Below are 21,213 nucleotides of genomic sequence, written 5' to 3' on the forward strand. Positions count from 1 at the left end.
TTGTGATATCATCTAGGTTTGATACTACCTGTTATGTTATACGCTAGCATGATATGTTGTATGTGATAGTAGTAGAGTTCAGTTGTTAGGACCGAAGGGTAGTCAGACACCCCAGGTACGTCTGATAGTGTGTGATGATATGTTTGCATGCTGGCTTGTTATGTTATATACGATAGAGGTAGTAGGAGGGGACCAGTCCCCGAGTTCGGTTGTTAGGACCGAAGGGTAGCTCAGGCACCCCAGATATGTCTGATAATATGTTTATGTTATGTTATATGTGATAGTTGTAGTAGGGGTGAAATAGTCCCCGAGGTTCGGTCGTTAGGACCGAAGGGTAGTCAGCACCCCAGAATGGCTTGATATGGGCAGTCAGCACCCCATAATGGCTTGACACGGGTTGGTCAGCACCCTAGAATGGCCGTACAGGGTAGGTCGGGCACCCCAGAAATGCCTAGCAATGTGTATAATATGTGATTGTATGGTATGTGGTATGATGGGGGAACTCACTAAGCTTCGTGCTTACAATTTTCAGTTTTGGTTTCAGGTACCTCTTCTTCGAAGGGGAAGGAGCTGGCGCGGTATCAGCACATCACACACACGCTTTGTATTCCGCACTATGAGATCTTCCTGGGGATTTGTACTCTGACTTTGTTACGTTTTTATAAAATGGTTTCTAGACACGCACATCTTTTATGAAATGATATGATCGGTGAATGTTTTATTTCTAATGTTTTGCTAAGTATGTGTATTTAAAAATGAAATTTTTGGCTCGTATTTTTGGGATGTTACAAGTTGGTATCAGAGCCCTGGTTTGAGGGATTCAGACACACCTTCAGGGATGTCTAGACTCAAATCGAGGGATTAAAATAATTTGAAAAAGAAAATGTTTTCTAAGAGTTCTTTTTAAGGAGGAACGAAGTGTGTGATGTGCGCGACCGGCCGAGCTCAAGTAAGTATTCCCCAATGTACCCATACCAGTTTATATATGTTTATCAGTTCCTGTAAAACAGCATGCTAGAATAGGACTAAGGATCTAGGAGTGATGCCTTATGTGCCTCGGTATATGAAAATTGCATGCTAGGATTCAGTAGACAGCAGTAGGATAGCCTGTTTAGGTTATGCCTGACATGAGCTTAGCATTGTATGCTAGTACAGTTTCCCATTATGAGGATGGAATTGCTTGAGTAGTCTCCTATGTCTGAATGATGCTTGCTTTGTTCTTTGTGGGACTCTAAGTGATGGGAGTTAGCCATTAGGTGAATGTGTCACGTCACGTGCGAACACGGTTGAATAATCTCAGAGTGCTAGACTTGGCCCTATTACGCAGCTCTTGTCTGAGTCTAACCGTTGTAGGGATGAGTCTTTTACTTAAAGGATTATCTGAGCCTCGCCGCATGTGATGGTATTTAGGTGGTGGCTAATTGACATCGCAAGGAGGCTTTCAGCAGCTAAGGACTGGATCGGGTATAGTCAGAGGACTCCCTAGGGCAAGCCTAGGATGGGAGTAGCAGAAACTATTAGCAATAATAATGACTTGGTGGAGTCAAGGCAGTACTTTAGGAAAGTATGGATAGATGTGGAAGGTGGTATGGGCCCGTACTACTGGAAGCATAGGATCCATACTTGAATCAAGGAAGGCCGAGATGAGACCAGGAAACTTGTGGTAGTAGTGATCCCTCGAGATATATCAGTGTTCCTGACGTTTTTATGTTGTGTTTCAAAATGGTGGTATTGCGCCCTAGACCAGCAGTTGGCAGTTCAGGAGAGGGATCGGGTTCGGGATTAGGTTCCGAGCCGGTGGATAAGGGGCTACAAGATTTCATCGCGTCAGAGATCACCAGGGGCATCCTTGAGTTACCCCCATTATCTTCGGGTCGATCAAGGAAGGGATAGTTGAGTTGATGGAGGATCGCCTCCGAGCATTCAGGAGTGTCATGGCATCTGGTCAGTCAGGATCCCGCACACTGTCCTTTAAGGACTTCAGGGGCAGTGGTGCGCCGGATTTTCATGGGGAGAAGGACCCCATAGCTGCCAGGCGATGGATTGCAGACATTGAGTCTACACAGATGATTAGCTTCTGCCCTGAGGGGTCGAAGGTGAGGTTTACGGCAGGGTGTTTACGAGATCGAGCTAGGGATTGGTGGGAGTCCGTGAGTGACTCGTTGGGAGCCTCAATTGTTGAGGCTATGACCTGGTCGGACTTCGTGACCAGGTTTAGGACAGAGTTTGCACCGGCTGTCGAGCTTCAACAGCTGGCTAGGAAGTTCTTGGATATGGGGCAGACGACGAAGACTGTGGCGGAGATCACCGCCAAGTTCCGGGAGAGGGCATTCTTGGTACCCCAGTATGCTGGTAATGAGGACATGAGGAGGACCCACTACCATGACATGCTCCGAGCTGATATTCGAGAGCATGTTAGTTTTTCAGCTTGCCCTACCTTGGACTCTATGATTGCCAGGGCGAGGGAGAGAGAGATAGATCTGGAGAACATCCGGAAGAGGAAGACAGAGGAGGGACAGACAGGAGGGGATTCGGGGAAGAAGCCCAAGGGATCAAATGGTAGGCCGAAAGGCCAGTCAGGACCAAGCCGCTGCAGGAAATGCGGCAGGCCTCATGAGGGGGCATGTAGGCTGCGATCGTTGGGCTTCTATAAGTGCGGCAAGTCGGGGCATTTCAGCAGGGATTGTACCGCCCCTGTACCTGTGATACAGACATCTGAGTTGTTGTGTTTCTGCTGCAACCAGAGGGGCCACAAGAAGGCTAATTGCCCTCAATTGACAGTACTCGTGCCAGTGAAGGCGCCAGCTCCAGCGACCCTGCGGATCACTAATGGCCAGCAGGGCAAGGTAGAGGCTCCAGTAGTGAGGAGTCGGGCATTTCAGATGCCTACCGAGGAGGCACGTGCCGCACCCAATGTAGTGATGGGATCGTTCCATGTGAATGGTATCCCTGTTCAGGTGTTGTTTGACTCGGGTGCTACCCGATCGTTCGTTTCTCTTGCGCTTAGCAAGAAGTTTACTGAGTCTTCAGGCATGTTGGATTGCCCTTTAGAGGTAGAGATCATCGATGATCGATCAGTGCGGGCATCAGCGGTGTTCAGAGATTGTGTTCTAAGATTATTTGAGGAGCGCTACTTGGTGGATTTGGTTCCCATTCCGTTGCGGAGGGACAAGGTAATTATAGACATGGATTGGTTGAGCCCTAATGGGGCGGTGATAGATTGCGCACAGCAGCTAGCGCGGATCAGGACCCCAAGTGGGGGAGAGTTGGTGATCCACGGCTAGAGGCCACAGCGTGGACCCACAATATGTTCAGCAACGAGAGCTAGGCGCTACCTTTAGCAGGGTTGTGTGGGGTATGTCGTGTATGTTGTGGATACCCGGGAGGCGGGTAAGGTGACGGTGAATGAGGTTCCAGTGGTGCGAGATTACGCTGATGTGTTCCCGGAGGAGCTTCCTAGAATACCTCCGGAGCGACAGGTAGAGTTCAGGATCGACCTAGTCCCTGGTGCGGCTCCGATAGCCAAGGCACCGTATCGGTTGGCTCCTCCTGAGATACAGGAGTTGTCTATGCAGCTATAGGAGCTGTTAGACAAGGGATTCATTAGACCGAGCAGTTCACCCTGGGGAGCCCCGATCCTGTTTGTGAAAAAGAAGGACGGGTCGCATCGGATGTGTATAGATTACCGGTAGCTGAATAAGGTAATGGTGAAGAACCATTACCTGCTTCCAAGGATTGATGACCTCTTTGATCAGTCACAGGGAGCATCTTGGTTCTCCAAGATCGATTTGCGTACAGGTTATCATCAGATGGGGGTCAGAGAGGAGGATGTACAGAAGACCGCGTTTCGAACGCGTTATGGCCATTATGAATTCGTGGTGATGTCGTCCGGGTTCACTAATGCTCCTGTTGCGTTCATGACCTCATGAACCGCGTGTGCAGACCGATGTTGGATCGGTCTATGATAGTTTTCATCGATGATATCTTGATTTATTCCAAGATGCAGGAGGAGCATGAGGAGCATCTGAGAGAGGTTTTGGAGACTCTGTGGAGGGAGAGCTTGTATGCCAAGTTCTCCAAATGTGAGTTTTGGTTGCGCGAGGTGCAGTTTCTGGGGCACCTCGTCAACCAGAACGGGATTTTAGTAGACCCGGCCAAGGTGGAGGCCATGATGAGATGGGAGGTTCCGAAGTCTCCATCCGAGATTCGGAGTTTCCTAGGATTAGCAAGCTACTATCGGAGGTTCATTCAGGATTTCTCCAAGATAACCATGCCCTTGACACGGTTGACTAGGAAGGTCGTGGTCTTTCGATGGGGGCCCGAGCAGCAGACGACATTCGAGATTCTGAGGCGGAGATTGTGCGAGGCGCCAATCTTAGCCCTGCCCGAGGGCGTAGATGATTTTGTGGTATACTGCGATGTGTCCATTTCGGGGTTGGGCACGGTGCTGATGCAGAGAGGGCATGTCATAGCCTACGCTTCGAGGAAGCTGAAGCCTCACGAGGCGAACTACCCGACGTATGATTTAGAGTTGGCGATGGTGGTCTTTGCCCTCAAGATTTGGCGACATTACCTCTATGGAGTTCGGTGTACCATTTACATGGACCACAAGAGTTTGAGGTACCTCATGGATCAGCCGAATCTAAACATGAGACAGCGTCGGTGCTTGGACGTGGTGAAGGATTATGATTGTGAGATCCTTTACCACCCGGGGAAGGCCAATGTGGTGGCCGATGCGCTTAGCCGCAAGGCGGCGCTTATCAGGGATATTTGCATGCGGATGACAGTGGTGACTCCGCTTTTGGAACAAATTCGGGAGGCCCAGCAGGAGGCCCTGAAGGAGGAACATCGGAAGAGTGAGCACATAGTGGGTCAGGTTTCCTCCTTCGACTATGATAGTCGGGTATTATTGACATTACATAGCAGGGTATGGGTGCCATACCTCGGAGGCATGCGCCAGATCCTGATGGAGGAGGCGCACAAATCCCGATTCTCCATTCATCCCGGGGCAACGAAGATGTATAGGGATCTTCGTCTGGACTATTGGTGGCCCTGCATGAAGCGGGATGTGGCTTGGTACGTCGAGCGGTGCTTGACCTGCAGGAAGGTCAAGGCCGAGCATCAGAGACCGCACGACAAGATGCAGCCGTTGGATATCCCCAGGATTGCACGAGGAGTGGATTCTATATGGGTCATCGTGGATCGATTGACCAAGAGCCCCCATTTTATTCCGATTTAGGAGAGCATCTCGGCCGAGAAGTTGGCCGATATTTATATTAGGGAGATAGTGGCGCGGAACAGGGTGCCAGTATCAGTGATTTCAGACAGAGATGTGCATTTTACTTCCAAGTTTTCGAAGAAGTTTCACGATGAGTTGGGCACTCGTCTGCATTTTAGCACTGCCTTTCACCCGCAGACTGGTGGTCAGAGTGAGCGGACCATCCAGACTTTTGAGGATATATTGCGGGCATGCGTGCTAGATTTTGGTGGTAGTAGGGATACCTATCTTCCTTTAGCTGAGTTCTCATACAACAACAGCTACCACGCGAGTATTGACCGTCCTCCCTTCAAGGTGTTGTACGAACGAAGATGCAGGACCCCGATATGTTGGGGAGAGGTTGGCCAGACGGTCATGGGAAGCACTAAAGTGGTGCTCCAGATGACAGAGAAGATTCAGTAGGTTCGGAGCAGGCTTCAGACTGCTCAGAGTCCGCAGAAAAGTTACGCCGACAAGCGCCGTTCAGACTTGGAATTTCAAGTTGGGGATATGATTCTTCTGGAAATGTCGCCATGGAAAGGAAACATTCGATTCAAAAAGCGGGGTAAGTTAGGCCCAAGGTACATCGGGCCATTCAGGGTTGTAGCCCGGGTGGGCAAGGTGGCGTATAGGTTGGATCTACCAGCCAAACTCAGCCAGATCCACAACACTTTCCACGTCTCTCAGTTGCGGAAGTGTTTGGTGGACGACTCGGCAGTGGTGCCTTTGTAGGATATTCAGGTCGATGATAGTCTAAATTACATCGAGTGGCCTGTGGCAATCCTCGACAGGAAGTCGATGGATCTGAGGAACAAAAGGGTGGAACTCGTGAAGGTGCAATGGTAGCACTGGCAGGGTTCGGAGTGGACTTGGGAGTCGGTGGAAGAGATGATGGAGCACTACCCCGAGCTGTTTCGGGATCGAGCAGCAGACTTTGAGGACGAAGTCTAAGATAAATGGGGGAGATTTGTAGCACTTGGTTCCCAGTACGTACTCCTTGCTATATACCTTCTTAAAATAATGTATTTTTGCCTTGGACTCGGCGAGTTGATGGGCCAACTCGCTGAGTAGGAGTAGGACAAGGTACGGGAGTTGGACTTTGGACTCAGCGAGTAGGCACTGGTTGGGCAAAAACCCTAATCCAGGTGTTTGCACCCTATTTAAACACTCTATCTTGGCCTCCTTTGTCCCTAACACTTCCAGAGAGCAGTAGAGCGAGACCCTAGTTCCATGAAGATGGCCTTAGACACAGCGAGTTGGATGAACAACTCGGTGAGTCCTATGAAGATTGCCTGGAACTCGGCGAGTTGTTCTTCAAACTCGGCGAGTCGGGTCACGAGTTGGTTCAATCGTCCCAAGTCACGAGTTAAGGGTGATTCAGTGAGTGGGAAGAAAGACTGGTTGAGTAGGACCGGGTTAGTAGGAAAAGGACTCGGCGAGTCCATGCCATGACTCGGGGAGTCCAGTCAAATGGACATTAACTTTGACCAAGGAGTTGACCTTGGGCCAAAGGAGGGTCAGTCTTTTGACCTAAGGGTATTTATGGGTGTCTAACCTATGTTTATGGTTTATAGCTGGAGGATTTGCGATCCAACAATCAGACGCTCAGCAAGCAGACTTCAACAGCTACTTTCGAGGTGAGTTACCTTCCAGTAGGGGTGGGTCTAAGGCCACAATGCCGACCCACCAGTAGGAGACGTATGATAGATGATTGTCTTTGTGATATCATCTAGGTTTGATACTACCTGTTATGTTATACGCTAGCATGATATGTTGTATGTGATAGTAGTAGAGTTCAGTTGTTAGGACCGAAGGGTAGTCAGACACCCCAGGTACGTCTGATAGTGTGTGATGATATGTTTGCATGCTGGCTTGTTATGTTATATACGATAGAGGTAGTAGGAGGGGACCAGTCCCCGAGTTCGGTTGTTAGGACCGAAGGGTAGCTCAGGCACCCCAGATATGTCTGATAATATGTTTATGTTATGTTATATGTGATAGTTGTAGTAGGGGTGAAATAGTCCCCGAGGTTCGGTCGTTAGGACCGAAGGGTAGTCAGCACCCCAGAATGGCTTGATATGGGCAGTCAGCACCCCATAATGGCTTGACACGGGTTGGTCAGCACCCTAGAATGGCCGTACAGGGTAGGTCGGGCACCCCAGAAATGCCTAGCAATGTGTATAATATGTGATTGTATGGTATGTGGTATGATGGGGGAACTCACTAAGCTTCGTGCTTACAGTTTTCAGTTTTGGTTTCAGGTACCTCTTCTTCGAAGGGGAAGGAGCTGGCGCGGTATCAGCACATCACACACACGCTTTGTATTCCGCACTATTAGATCTTCCTGGGGATTTGTACTCTAACTTTGTTATGTTTTTATAAACTGGTTTCTAGACACGCACATCTTTTATGAAATGATATGATCAGTGAATGTTTTATTTCTAATGTTTTGCTAAGTATGTGTATTTAAAAATGAAATTTTTGACTCGTATTTTTGGGATGTTACAATATATATATATATATATATATATATATATATATATATATATATATATATATATATATATATATATATATATATATATATATATATATATCCCTGACTAAAGATGATCAAAATCTCAATCTAAACTTTTAGAATTGAAATGAAGTATAATTTCCTCTCCCTTAATTATAGCAAAACAAAATTTCCCAATTGAAACCCTTTTGTTTTCTATAATTAACACTTAACATAATAATCATGCTCCCACTAACATGATAATTATTAGCATAACACTTATTCTCCCACTAGCTTTGACATGTACTCAGAAAACATCTGGACTTCTAGAAATCAATACTTTATTGACTCTCTTACCAAAGTTCAGATTTCTGATACTAGATGCTTTGATAAAACTTTATCACAATCATGCACCTTTCCTTAGATAGCTCATATGTGTATCTAAGCAATTTTAGAACTATGAAAAGGGATGTCGTAATCATAGTCTCAATTGTTTAGACCTTTGCCATTTCTCACAAGTGTATGTTAGTGTATCGGTTACCCACACATGCTCCACTAACGACTTTGAGAATGCAAATATCACAATCGCTATCTACTTAAAATTTACTTAGTGAAAGTGTTTCCTCACCATCATTTTCATGAATCGGAGAGAAACCTTATGACACTTAGATTTTATGGTGTATGTGTTCCTTTCCATGTGAATTTTGTTAAAACCATACTCACAAGACAAGGTTAGTGACAATTTCAAATTTATATGGACTGAACTTGTGCAGTCTTAACTTCTTGCCATCTGGCAGCACACAGGCCTGCCATTGCTTCCAAGTTGTTAAAAATCAATTGAGAACTCTTAGAACTCCTATGAAAAGCCAACTTTAATCAGAATGGACACAAAAATGTCAACACGATAGGTTATAAACCTCACGTCGTGTGCTAGTGAAGAACTATAGGTTTTATCCTTGATTAGTTCTTGAAACTTTCAAGACCTTTAAGACTCCCACTGTCCTCTAGACATATAAGACTCTCTTGTCAAGAACCATTGCTTGAAAAAACAAATATTCAAGGGAAAGTGTGGATTCTTATCAAGAATAACACTTCACGCAATTGGCCTAAGTTGATCTTTGTTTTATCCAAAACATCACAACTTACCAATTTCAAATGTACAAGAGTAGAAAACATTTTACTCTTACATTTGACTAGTGTTAATAAACCTTTTTTTAAGATGTGCCACTCTCATCTTCTTGATTTAATCATTCCAACAATTCATGTCTCCTCTTCTCAACCATAACAATGCACTAAGATGTCTTTAAAGGATTAATTGTGATATGGTATCTTAATCATTAAGATGATCATAAAACATGATACTAAAGTACTCTCCCATCTTTTCAAATTTGAGAAACTTTTATCTTTCTGCCTAATTTGATTCTTCTCATTCGTTCTGTCATACATCGAATATTTTCCAATGTTTCAGAATTATACTTCAACTTATAAGTATAACCATATTTACTGAAGTTTAGTAAATCATGACGAATAGTCTTATCGATCTTTGTGGTGGACTTGACTAGTGCACACGAATGTGTACTCAATCCTTAGTCCTTTCACTTGACTTAATTTTTCCAAAGATGGAAATTCCTATTCATCATACAACTTGTATGAATCCAATTTTCAGTCCAATTGAAACTTGGGTGATGAGAATCTTTTCTTATTTGGTAAATTATGACACTACCACATCCGAAAGAATCAAATTCATTTTCCAATATTGCTATCAATGGAATCATATAAACAACCATTTTTCACAAATGCCACTGTAAGGATATTTGAAATAAAATAAAACCTTATCTTTTATTTAAAACTTGCGGAAAAACTTATCCTTACAATGCAAATGCATATGAAAAATTTGTTGTTATCTATCCCTAAGCAATATATCATAACTCTTAAGCAACAGCTCACAATTCTGATCACCGAACCATGTGATCGAAATCCATCTTCGCGATCAGAATCAACATATACTTCCTTTAAGCTTCTTCTCTTCGATTCTACAAAACATCAAAATGTGATTTGGTCACATCATGTATAAGAATCTCAAATAGGAACTTAATAGAGTTAGATAGTGCACTTTACCCGAAGTAGAGTCAAACTCTTTGACTTTACCAACCTTATGATTTTTCAGGTAAATTAGGCAGCTTCGCAACCAATACCCCATCCTTTGGCAATAAAAGGTTTGGGAAGTTGATCTTCCAATCAAATTTGCTTTACTAGTCCTCAAATCATTTCTAATTCAACAGCACCAAGCAAATAAGTAAGATCATTAAGGGTCAATTTATGGTCTGTCACATAGTAGTCCCATAAGAACTCACTATGTGACTTAGAAAGTGATTGAAAATCCAACTTTCTCAAGACGTTGACACCCAACTCTCCAGGCTTGTCAATATGTGACTTCATCTCCAAGATATGATCACACATAGACCTTGCTTGCCAATAAGGCTTGAGTGACCTTGAACTTGTGGTTTAGGGAGAATAATTGGAGGGGTTGGAGGAAGTGAAATTCCAAGAGATTTGGGTAGATCATAGATGTCTAAACTAGACATCTAAAATGGGAGATATTCAAGTTAGTTGATTTTTAAGTCCTTAATATAACACCCAATATGAATTATTAAGGCTAGGACCCAATACAATATTTTATAACTTAGAAAAGGGATGTTGTAATCCAAGCTATAAGATATTTGAAGGTAGGCAAATGACGATTCACCAATTTCCACCATGAAAAACGAAATAATTTATTAGGTTTTAATTGGATCTGAAACTCCTAGATCTTTTGAGATCCATTAAACTTTTCAATGGCATGTTTCAAACTCGAGTGTGCCCTCTCAAATTTTGTGACTGGGATGCCGAGGATCACAAAACAAGGTGTGAATAACCATGCAAACTCATTTGTACCCTTAATATTATCACCTAATCGATGTGTCAGTTACCCACACGCGCTCCACCGATCTATTATAAACATTAAGTCACCCTTTGTTATCCTTACTAGTCCAAGCTAGTGTTCTGGTTACCCACACATGCTCCACCAACGACTTGGTAAGGTACAAAGTGTGAGTTTCATGGGTTAGCACCAAATTCACATTTTCCTAAGTAACTAAGATTGAGAATTTAATAAGTGTTTACTTACTTAGTATTTATCATTATACTTTTAATGAAGGGAGAATTATAGTCCTTGTCCTACCCGTTCGGTTAACGACCCTCCACCAGTCAAGGAAGCGGTGGGTGAGAGTGGACACGCATTAAACTGTCATTTTATAGGCAGTAACCTTATACCCCCTTATAGACCGGCTTCGTGAATGAGGCCTACTAACAGTAAGATTGACTTTACTCTTATACGTATATATAATCATTAACTTTTAATATTATAATAATATAAGGGTGTATTTTAAACATTTAAAATACTTGGTGGTTTAATTTATTAATTAAACTATACTCTTAATTTAATTAAACTTAAACCATGTCTTTATGGAATTATTAACTCTTTTAATTAAACACTTTAATTAATTTAATGAAGTCAATAAAGTTTGAACTTTAACTTTTAAAATTATAGAGTTTGGAATTAAAGTGTATATGGGGGGTGACTTTACAAATTCCAAAACTTGAGGGAAAGTTTTGAAAGTTTTCAAAACCCTTGGATTTTCATAACTTATGAGTTTAATTAAGGTATTAAAAAAACTTTAATGAAGACACTCTTGAATATCCATAACTTGAGGACAAGTTATGGACTTCATAAAACTATTTATGACAAAAAGACTCATCATTTTGTAACCTATGGCAATTTTATGAGTTTTTAAAATTGATAAATGTGACTTTTCAAGTAACTTGAGGACAAGTTACAAAAACACATACTATTACCAACTTCTAGATTAATTTGGATTGAAAACAACTATCACATAATTTTTTCTATTAATCTAAACAAACTCATAAACATGAACATTCATAATCAACAATTTTCAAGCATCATATAAACATGTATAAAACTTGAAACTTTGATTATAAATTTATTTGGATGAGAATAAACATTACCATAGTACCAAAAACAAATTTTATGAACAAAAACACTTTGTGGTAATGATTATAATCCAAAACATGCCAAAAAAACACAAATATATGTTGTCCGGAGGTCCAACTCGTCGAGTGCATGAACCAACTCGACGAGTTGGATGAATTTGTTCATGGACTCGTCGAGTTCTACTATCCAGACAGCAAAAAAATCAGTTTTTTTTAGCTATTTGCATCAAGTATAAATGAAATCAATCCATGGCTTTGATACCACTGTAGGGTTTTGGTATACAACATCATCCTATGGTGCACATACAACCCTAAATACCTTGGATCTATGTTTTCATTAATTATACATGCAAATGGTTTCCAACGTATTAAGCTTACAACTAGCATACATTTAATATAAAATATAATATACTAGTTAGCATGACATACGTTTTGGTGAAGCTTGAAGTCTTGGTGTATTTGGCCTTTAAAAAGCTTAGCTCCAATAGTGTAGAAGCCTCAAATGAAGTCACAACACATCATGAACAAAGGTACGACTTGAGAGAGAATTCCATGCACCAAAAACCTCCATATTTCACTAAGAAAAGAAGTTTGTACGTTTTGGTCATGAAGTAGCACATTTATATGTTGGATTCCAAGAGTCATGAGTACAACTCAAATTCATATCCATTGGTGTTATGATCCATAGTCCATATGGCCCAACTCTTCATGTATCCATGCATAAACTTGGTCCAACATAGATCATAACCCCAATACATATAAATATAACTAATTACCATAATTAGTCCCCATAGATTTAATTAGTATCTTTTGACCACTAAATTAATTCCAAATTAATTGTTAATCAACACTAATTAAAACATATAATTTCATATTAATATATTATAACTTATAGTATATTAATAAACCATAATTAACCTTCTCTTAAAAGTCCATCCTAACAAATTGTCCTGCAAATTGTCCTGATGATATGCAACCCAAATGAACCATGTTACTCTCGGATCAAATACATACCAATAATAGTTATGGGCTTAGACACTTAATCCGTGGATTTTAGCAACCTAAAAAAAACTTTAACCCGTGGATTTTAGCAAGAAGGAAAGTTATAGACAAATTTGAAAGAAGATCAAATAGCAAAATAAATAATTGCAATACTAAAAAGGGTAATAAATATCAAATCAAATGATAACACAAATCAGTCCCAAAATCTTGTAATACATGTTTACTAACAGATCAATTCAACAACCCAAAAAATGAAGCTCTGAAATGGTAGAGAAATGATGACATAAGATTATTATTATCATTTAGTTGCAGTTTGCCTCCCATCTGGAATAGCATAGAGCACAATCGGCTTTGAAGGTCTAATGAAAGGAACATCACATCTAAAGTAACCTTTCCTCTCCAACTGCACTATGTCCCCACGTTTCACATTTCTCATATTCGAATCCCCAACAGCCCCAATCTCTTTCTTTGAATCCGTGTTCACCACATCCACAAAATCCTCATCTTCTTCCACCTGCATCAACACACAATTAATTACAAGGGCATTTACGTCTTTTCACACACAAGACAATCATCATACCTTCTTTTTAGTGATTAGGTATCCAAACTCCACAAGAGACAATGGAACAAGCTCATTAGTCTCAGGCAACCACGTGAGTTTCAGTTTCGTGGTCTTAACCGATCCCTCAAGATGCAAAACCCCGATTAATTCCGTCACATTTCCGTTTTCGCCCTTCTTGACTTCTTTAACAATCGCATTTCCCCAGTCCATTAACGTAATTTCCTCGTTAGGGTTTATAGCCTTCGCATCAACTTGTTCTATCCAAATCCTTTTTGTAAAAGTGGTGGCTTTATCCCCTGCAGCAGGGTACTTCTTATGCTTTGGGACCACACGCACAAATGGCTTGTGGGGCCCATCTAATAAAGTCAACAACACCCGGTTTTCTTCTACAATTGCAGTGTGTCTAGGGCAAACAGGGTCGATGATTCTTTTGTTGATGTTCCAGAGCTTATCCCATTCCATTAGATTCAAATTCTTCGATGCCCCCTATACAAAAAAAGTATATTTTAAGAAAATGAAAATGAAAATGTAAATGTAAATATTATGCTTACTTGTTCAAGTATAAACTGTATCAAAGCCTCGATTTGTAAACCTCTGCGAACAATTCCTTGAACAGTTGGAAAACGAGCATCATTCCATCCATCAACTTTTCTATTTTCAACAAACCAAAGTAATTTCCGTTTACTTAAAAGTGTATAAACCATATTCAATCTGCTAAATTCATAAATATGAACTTTTCTAAGCCCCATATCTTCTTGAACCTTGAAATACTGAGGATTTCTATCATGATACTCGCTTGATCTCAACGCGTGTGTAATCCCTTCATAAGAATCAACAAAAGGACATGCGAAATCATACGTCGGATATATTTTATACTTGGATCCGATTCGGTGATGTGGCATCGGATTACACCGATAGTAAACCGGGTCCCGCATTGATTTATTCGGATCTTTCATGCTTGGAAATTTTCCCCTTAAACAACATTGTAATCCTCTTTCCGTTCCGAGGATCATTTGATTCCATAGTTTGATGTTTTCATCAATGCTCTGATTCCGACACTTTGAATCTATTCCCTCCATTCTCTCGTGTTTCATTTGCTCGCGTGGGGTGTCATCGATGTAAGCTTTTCCTTCTTTGATCAACTTTTCAGCCATTTCCATGAGGATTTGAAAGTAATCGGAAGTATACGTGATTTTTTCGTATTTTATTCCTAAAGTCCCGACATCTGTAATAAGACTATCAACAAATTCGTTGCTTTCTTTTGCAGGATTTGTGTCATCAAACCTTAGGATTATTTTCCCGTTGTATTTCTGAGCAAAATATTGGTTCAATAAAGCTGCTTTTGCATGGCCTATGTGGAGAAAACCACTTGGTTCTGGTGCAAATCTTAGACAAACTTTTCCCATTTCAACATGTGGAAGATCGACTTCAGGGCGATTGGAATTGACAATTCCATTAGCTATCTGCTTTTTGTTGGATTCATCTGTTACATTTGTTGAAGAACTGGGCTTTGATGAGTCTTTTTTCTTTGAAAATGATGAGGTTAGTTCATCTAAGACAGCAGCATGTTGTGTAGATATCATGGTATACCATCGACCCAAGTTTTGGTACTTTTTTGACTTCATTAAGCTTTCCCATCTCTTACCAGCTCCTGAAAGAAACATTTAGAACAAATAAAGATGTAAAATGGATTCGTTTGATTTCTTCTACAACAAAAAAATGAAAGCATTAGCCATTAGGGCATGAGTAATGAGATTTACCTGCAAGATATGACCAGATAGTAATATCTGCAACTGATAAACTATGACCAATCAAGAAAGTGCGATGTAGCAAATACCCATCAACATACTTGCATGCACCCTCGTATTCAGAACCTGAAGAGAAGATAGGGGCATACTCCAGCCACTCATCAATCTAAAAGGGTAAAAATCAACAGAATGTAATTGGTGATTCTAGGAACAAAAACAGAATATGTGCTTTAAATTGGAATTTCTTTGAAAAAGGAAAAGATATTCACCTGTCCAGTTTCAAAAGCATCACGTTCATACAAGTTGGGAATGGCTGTTGATGTCCGAGCAAGATATTTGAGAAGTACATTTGTTCCACGAAGCTTCAGCCTAAAAGAGAAAAACTTGAGTCAATATTCAGAAGATTCTTGGCGTGAATAACAATGTCAATTTCGATAGCTCTAAAATTCATTGCATCGTATACTTTGCCTATCAGGTATTTCCAAAAGCAAATATATTTACATTAATCATCATTGGAAACACTCTATTTGAGTAACATTATCTCAATAGAACAATTACTCAGGAAATGAAGGAGTATATATTCAGTAACTTCCAACAATTTTAATTTTGGATGTATTCGCTGAATCTAATCTTAAGTTGAATCAAAGAAAATAAGGATCTGAATCTACGATACCCGTTGGTTAGGACAAGAACAGGCGGAGAGCCGGCCGTGAGAGCTGGATTCACCGTGAGAGAAACTCCGGCAACTTTGGCCGTAGCAAGCACGGACAGAGGAGGAGTTGCGTCGGAGGCTATTAGCAGCTCCATCATTACCTAGATCGCTTCTCGATTTTGTTGTTTGCTAACCTGCGAAGAGTTGAAAATGGAAAATCCAAGTTCTGAGTCGAGTGGATGCAAACTAAAAAGCGATGTTTACGCGTTTAATATAAGCAATCAATCTATTTCTGTTATAAAACCTCATCCAAACGAGCAAACAATCTTAAACCCTAATCATCAAAATGTTGGGTTTGCCTATACATATGGACCATACCTTATGTTTCTTTGCGGTGGCAATGGCCTGGTGTGAGTCTCGAGAGGCAACTGGACCGGAGACGAGAGGTGGGCGAGAGACAGAGCTTTCACGAGGATGGCGTGAGAGAGACCGAGGTCAAAACGAAAAACAAAAGTGAAAGGATTTGGCCCAATCACTGAAGGGCCTCAATCTGATACCTGAATGATGATGATATAATGGTTTTAAAATATGGGCTAATTTTCTACTATAAGATTTTGGTCCATAAATCGTTTTTATTACAAAAATAAAGCTTACGATATTGTTTTCATAAATGGTTTTTGATTACAAAAACCTGAAAAACATGCAACATTATGGTGGAAACCTATCATAAAATTTGCAAGAAAAATATGGTCTAGCATCTCATTTTATTTTATAAAAATAATGGTTTGTTTGGTATGATATGTAATGAAAATGGAATAGATTTATGAAGTAATGGAATAGACCATGATACTTACATGAAATAGATCTATCGAAAACAACCGGTCTAAATAAACCGATATGTTATGATTTGGTTGAGTTTGTTTGGTATGATATGTAATGATAAAACATAAATGTATTATCGAAAGTAAGATTTAACAACATTACTTAATAAAATACAACTGGTAAATATATTTAAAATGGTTGAGTTTTGTATGTTATATAAAATTGTTGAGTACATATAGAATAATAATAAAAAAGTTAAAAAGTGGTTGAGTTTAAGCTGATGGTTTTATAAAATTTTATTATGGAATATTTGCAAATGGTTGTAATATCCTATTCAACTACGTAAAATTGAATTTCTTTCATCCTAAAATTCATAATCGCTTGGAATTAGGGGTGAGCATCGGGACTGGAAAACCATCTTTGGAACCGGACTATCGGCTCTGGAACCAGAATCGATGTGAACACCCTGCTTCCAAATATATGGAAGAGCTTGGGACCGGTTACAGTTCTGATTCTCAATTTTTTAGAACCGATACCCGTCGGAACCAAATAATCATCTTTTTTATTTAACCTTTTAAGATAATAGATATACTAACTTAAATGCTCAATAACTTATATTAAGATAATAAAACGGTAGGTAAGATATACACAATGGTTAGTAATAGGTAAATATAAAATACGTGCCATCTTCAAAGTAGATGTTTATTTTAGAGGAACAAAATAAACATTCACTAATAATTTTCATTTGATTTTGAACATTTTTAACGGTGTTTTGTTTTGAACATATTCAACATCTGGTTGATAATTAATTTATAATGTTTATTATAATTAATTTATAATGTTTATTAATAAACAGTCACAAATAACTTTTAGTTGATGGTATATGGTTAAGTTGTGGTTTATAATGATTAAATTATAAAAATGAAAAAACTTTACGAATCGGATACCTAGACCAGTTTTGGAAACAGTTCCAAAATATAGGAAACCGATCTAACTGGTTCTAAGATTTCATGAATTGTCGGTTATATCTACGGTTCCAAACTAATTAGAATGAAAAAACAAAAAAAGGTTTAAATCCAAACTATCACCCGTTACTCCAAGTTACTTTTCAAACTTATCAATTCTAACATTAACCATGTTAAAATCTTAAATGAAGGTCTAAAATATAGTTAATTAATTAAGTCAAGTCAAGCCTAATTTTTGTTGAGATAATAACTTAGAAGGGTAATATATTTTTTGATTTTATACATTTGGTGACTGAGGTTTTTTTTTTCACATTTACCCTTTCGACTTATTAAACTGTACATATTCAGTCCTTATGACTGGCTACTTCAGGTTAGCCGGTAAAAATGACTTAATATTGTAATATATTTATTATTTTGTTCACATTTAGTCTATAATATTTTTATACACATTTAGTCTTTAATATTTTTTTTTTTTTTGCAAAATAGTCATTTTTATATTTGTACTCATTCGGTATTTCTAAATGATTTCTTTAGATTTTTCTCACAACATCTTACGTCGCATAATTATTAATGAGATGTTTTGGGGCTTTTAATGCTTATGTGCATCGTGATCTCGACTACTTTGTTGATTAGGTCATATGTTCTGAACGTCATTGTAACGCCCCATTCCTGGTACGTATTTATTTTGATTAAATGCTCTTTTAGGAAGAGCTACTCGGCGAGTTGTATCCCTAACTCGTCGAGTTGGGTACGGGTTCTAAGTGATCTACTCGGAGAGTCCACGCATGGACTCACCAAGTAGGCCAATCAGGAGGAGACCCTAATTCTTAGGGTTTGCAACCTATTTAAACGTCCTTATAGCCCCAATTTCGGCCTCCATCACCCTCAGAGCATTCCTTATCAAACCCTAGTCGTTTCTTAGTGTGTGTGTGTGTGTGTTTATTGCTTGGGAAGGCATCTTTGGAGTAAGAAGGAGAAGGAGAAAGTTGGAGAGTTCAAGGAAGAGGAAGTAGATCCATAGTACACACTCTATTGGCCATCTTTTCTAGTATTAAATTCTATGCCTTTCTTATTGATCATACAGATTTATGTTGTTCCTAAATTGTGGTTCCTAAACCCCAAATTCCCTTGTGATTAGGCCTTGTGGTCGGGTTATACCTCAGATCTGGACACTCATGGCATGCTAGAAGTATAAAGTTTTGGTTGTGGTTGTGATTAAAGTCCCCATTGAGCCTAGAACCTCATTAAGAGCTTATTTTGGTCATATGAAGCCTTTAAAGCCATGCATGCACGTAAAGTTAGCAACTTTACGTGAAAAACATGCCCTAGAAGTCTAGATCCATGATTTGTAGCAGCTGCATGGCTCAGATCGGACCTGTATGGAAAAAAGGTAGAATGAACTCGGCGAGTTATATGAAGTTAATTGTCGACTCGACGAGTTGGAAGAACAACTCGGCGAGTCCGATGAAGGTGTTGGATATAGTGTCTAAGTCCATAACTTTATTTAGTATGAACTTGACCCGACCCGGCATGGTCCATTTGGGTTGCATGGCATTGCAATACTTGGATAGACTAAATGAGAGAATAAGGCACTTATGATTATTAATATATTATAAGTTCTAATATATTAATAATAGTATTATTTAATTAGTATTTGATCAAGTATTAATCTAGTATTAATTTGGTGATCAAAGTGAGACTAATTAAATATATAGGGTTGATTATGACAATCATCAATTCTTTTATGGTGGATTAATGATCCATGGTTTATGGGTTTGGTTATAACCATATGGAGCTCCATGGATAGTCCATGGGAGTTACAAACCCATGGGTCATGAGAAATGAAGAGTCATGACAATTAGGGTTTACATTTGTAACTCCTAATTATGACACACTATAAAAGAAACCCTATAGCATGCAAAATCGGCACTAGTGTTACTAGAGAGGGCATAACCGATTTTTGAGTTTAAGAAATATTCTCTCAAGTTATTCCAAGTTTTGTAGTGTTGTGTGAAGCATTTGAGACACAACATTTGGGGTGCTAGGCTCACAAAGTCTTGAAGGAATCCAAGCAACAACAAGGTATGTATTTCTACTAGTTCTTTATGTTTTATGTAATCCCCATGCCATGCTAGTTAGGAAATAACCTTGAAAAAGAAATTTGCATGTATATAGAGAAAACATAGATTCAAGGTTATTAGGGTTGCATGTACACTTAGGAAGTGTTAGAATGCTCAAAACCCAACAGAAGGTTGCCTTAGAACTCGACGAGTTGTATGAGCAACTTGGCGAGTCGGATGAGTTTTCCCGAGTAAAGTTGTGTTTGAGTAGGATGGCTTCATTCCTTCGTGGTTACACGTAAAGTTAGCAACTTTACGTGTTCAGATGGTTCCAAGATTTCAGATCTGCGAGTTAGGAACCATAGAGCGGATTCGAATGTAGTTGTATGGAATCTGCTCGACAGAACTCGACGAGTAGTTCCTCAGACTCGGCGAGTCCAGTTAACTGGAGGTTGACTTTGACTAGGGGTAAAATAGTCATTTTAACCTCAGTACAGTTATCAGTAATTGATTGAGTGTATTTATGGAAATTATATTTGGAAATTGTCTGAGTCTAATCGTTGTATTTGGGGAGATAACAGTTATCAGTAATTGATTGGTTGAATAATCTCAGAGTGCTAGACTTAGCCCTATTGCGCAGCTCTTGTCTGAGTCTAACCGTTGTAGGGACGAGTCTTTTACTTAAAGGATTATCTGAGCCTCGACACATGTGATGGTATTCAGGTGATGGTTAATTGGCATCACAAGGGGGCTTTCAACAGCTGAGGACCAGATCAGGTATAGTCAGGGGATTCCCTAAGGAAAGCCTAGGATGGGAGTAACAGAGATCATTAGCAGTAATAGTAACTTCATGGAGTCGAGGTAGTTCTTGAGGAAGGTACGGATACATGTGGAAGGTAGTAGGGGCCCATACTACTGGAAACAGAGGATCCGTACTCGAATCGAGGAAAAACTGAGATGAGACCAGGAAACTTGTGGTAGTAGTGATCCCTCGAGATATATCAGTGTTCCTGACGTTTATTATGTTGTGTTTCAAAATGGTGGTGTTACGCCCTAGACCAGCAGTCGACAGTTCAGGTGCCGGAGGGGGATCAGGATCAGGCTCGGAGGCCGGGTAGTTGGATGAGCAGACTAGGGAGTTTCTCTCTTCAGAGATTACTCGCACCATACTTGACCAGACTCCTGTGATCCTCGGTTCGTTCAAGGAGGGTATCTTGGAGATGATGGACGAGAGGTTGAGCACCTTCCATGTTGAGGTGGCGACCATGATGGGGTCACACACACTTACTTTTAGGGAGTTCCGGGCATGCGGGGCTCTGGATTATCACGGAGCACGGGACCCCATAGCGAGCACTAGATGGTTGGCAGACGTGGCCAACACCTTCCGCACTAGCAGATGTCCCGAGGGGGACAAGGTCAGATTGGCATCCTGTCTTCTGAAGGACAGGGCATGGGATTGGTGGAAAGAGATTGGTCATGCCATCGGGGATGATGCAGCCTTGGATGCCATGACCTGGGCAGACTTTACTAACAGATTCAGAGTCGAGTTCACACCGGTTATTGAGGTGCAACAGTTAGCACGCAAGTTTCAGGATCTT

The 21,213-nt window shown here is 40.3% G+C and overlaps 1 protein-coding gene across 2 annotated transcripts; it reads right to left on the reverse strand.

Annotated features, from left to right (window-relative positions):
* Positions 1 to 12,935: 12,935 nt before the first annotated feature.
* LOC145004568 (glutamate--tRNA ligase, cytoplasmic-like) lies at positions 12,936 to 16,281 on the reverse strand. 2 transcript variants are annotated; one of them, XM_078963504.1, is made up of 7 exons: positions 16,147 to 16,281; positions 15,790 to 15,962; positions 15,386 to 15,485; positions 15,129 to 15,282; positions 13,920 to 15,019; positions 13,387 to 13,854; positions 12,936 to 13,320 (listed from the first exon to the last, which is right to left on the reverse strand). In XM_078963504.1, the coding sequence occupies exons 2-7, from the start codon at positions 15,924 to 15,926 to the stop codon at positions 13,105 to 13,107; spliced, it is 2,175 nt and encodes a 724-aa protein (XP_078819630.1). In that variant the 5' UTR covers positions 15,927 to 15,962; positions 16,147 to 16,281; the 3' UTR covers positions 12,936 to 13,104. The 2 variants fall into 2 exon arrangements, with proteins under 2 accessions (XP_078819630.1, XP_078819631.1); XM_078963505.1 differs by lacking the exon at positions 16,147 to 16,281 and adding an exon at positions 16,073 to 16,089.
* Positions 16,282 to 21,213: the final 4,932 nt, after the last annotated feature.

Source organism: Lactuca saligna, chromosome 7 (genome assembly GCF_052625555.1).
Source record: "Lactuca saligna cultivar CGN05327 chromosome 7, ASM5262555v1, whole genome shotgun sequence".
NCBI lineage: Eukaryota > Viridiplantae > Streptophyta > Magnoliopsida > Asterales > Asteraceae > Lactuca > Lactuca saligna.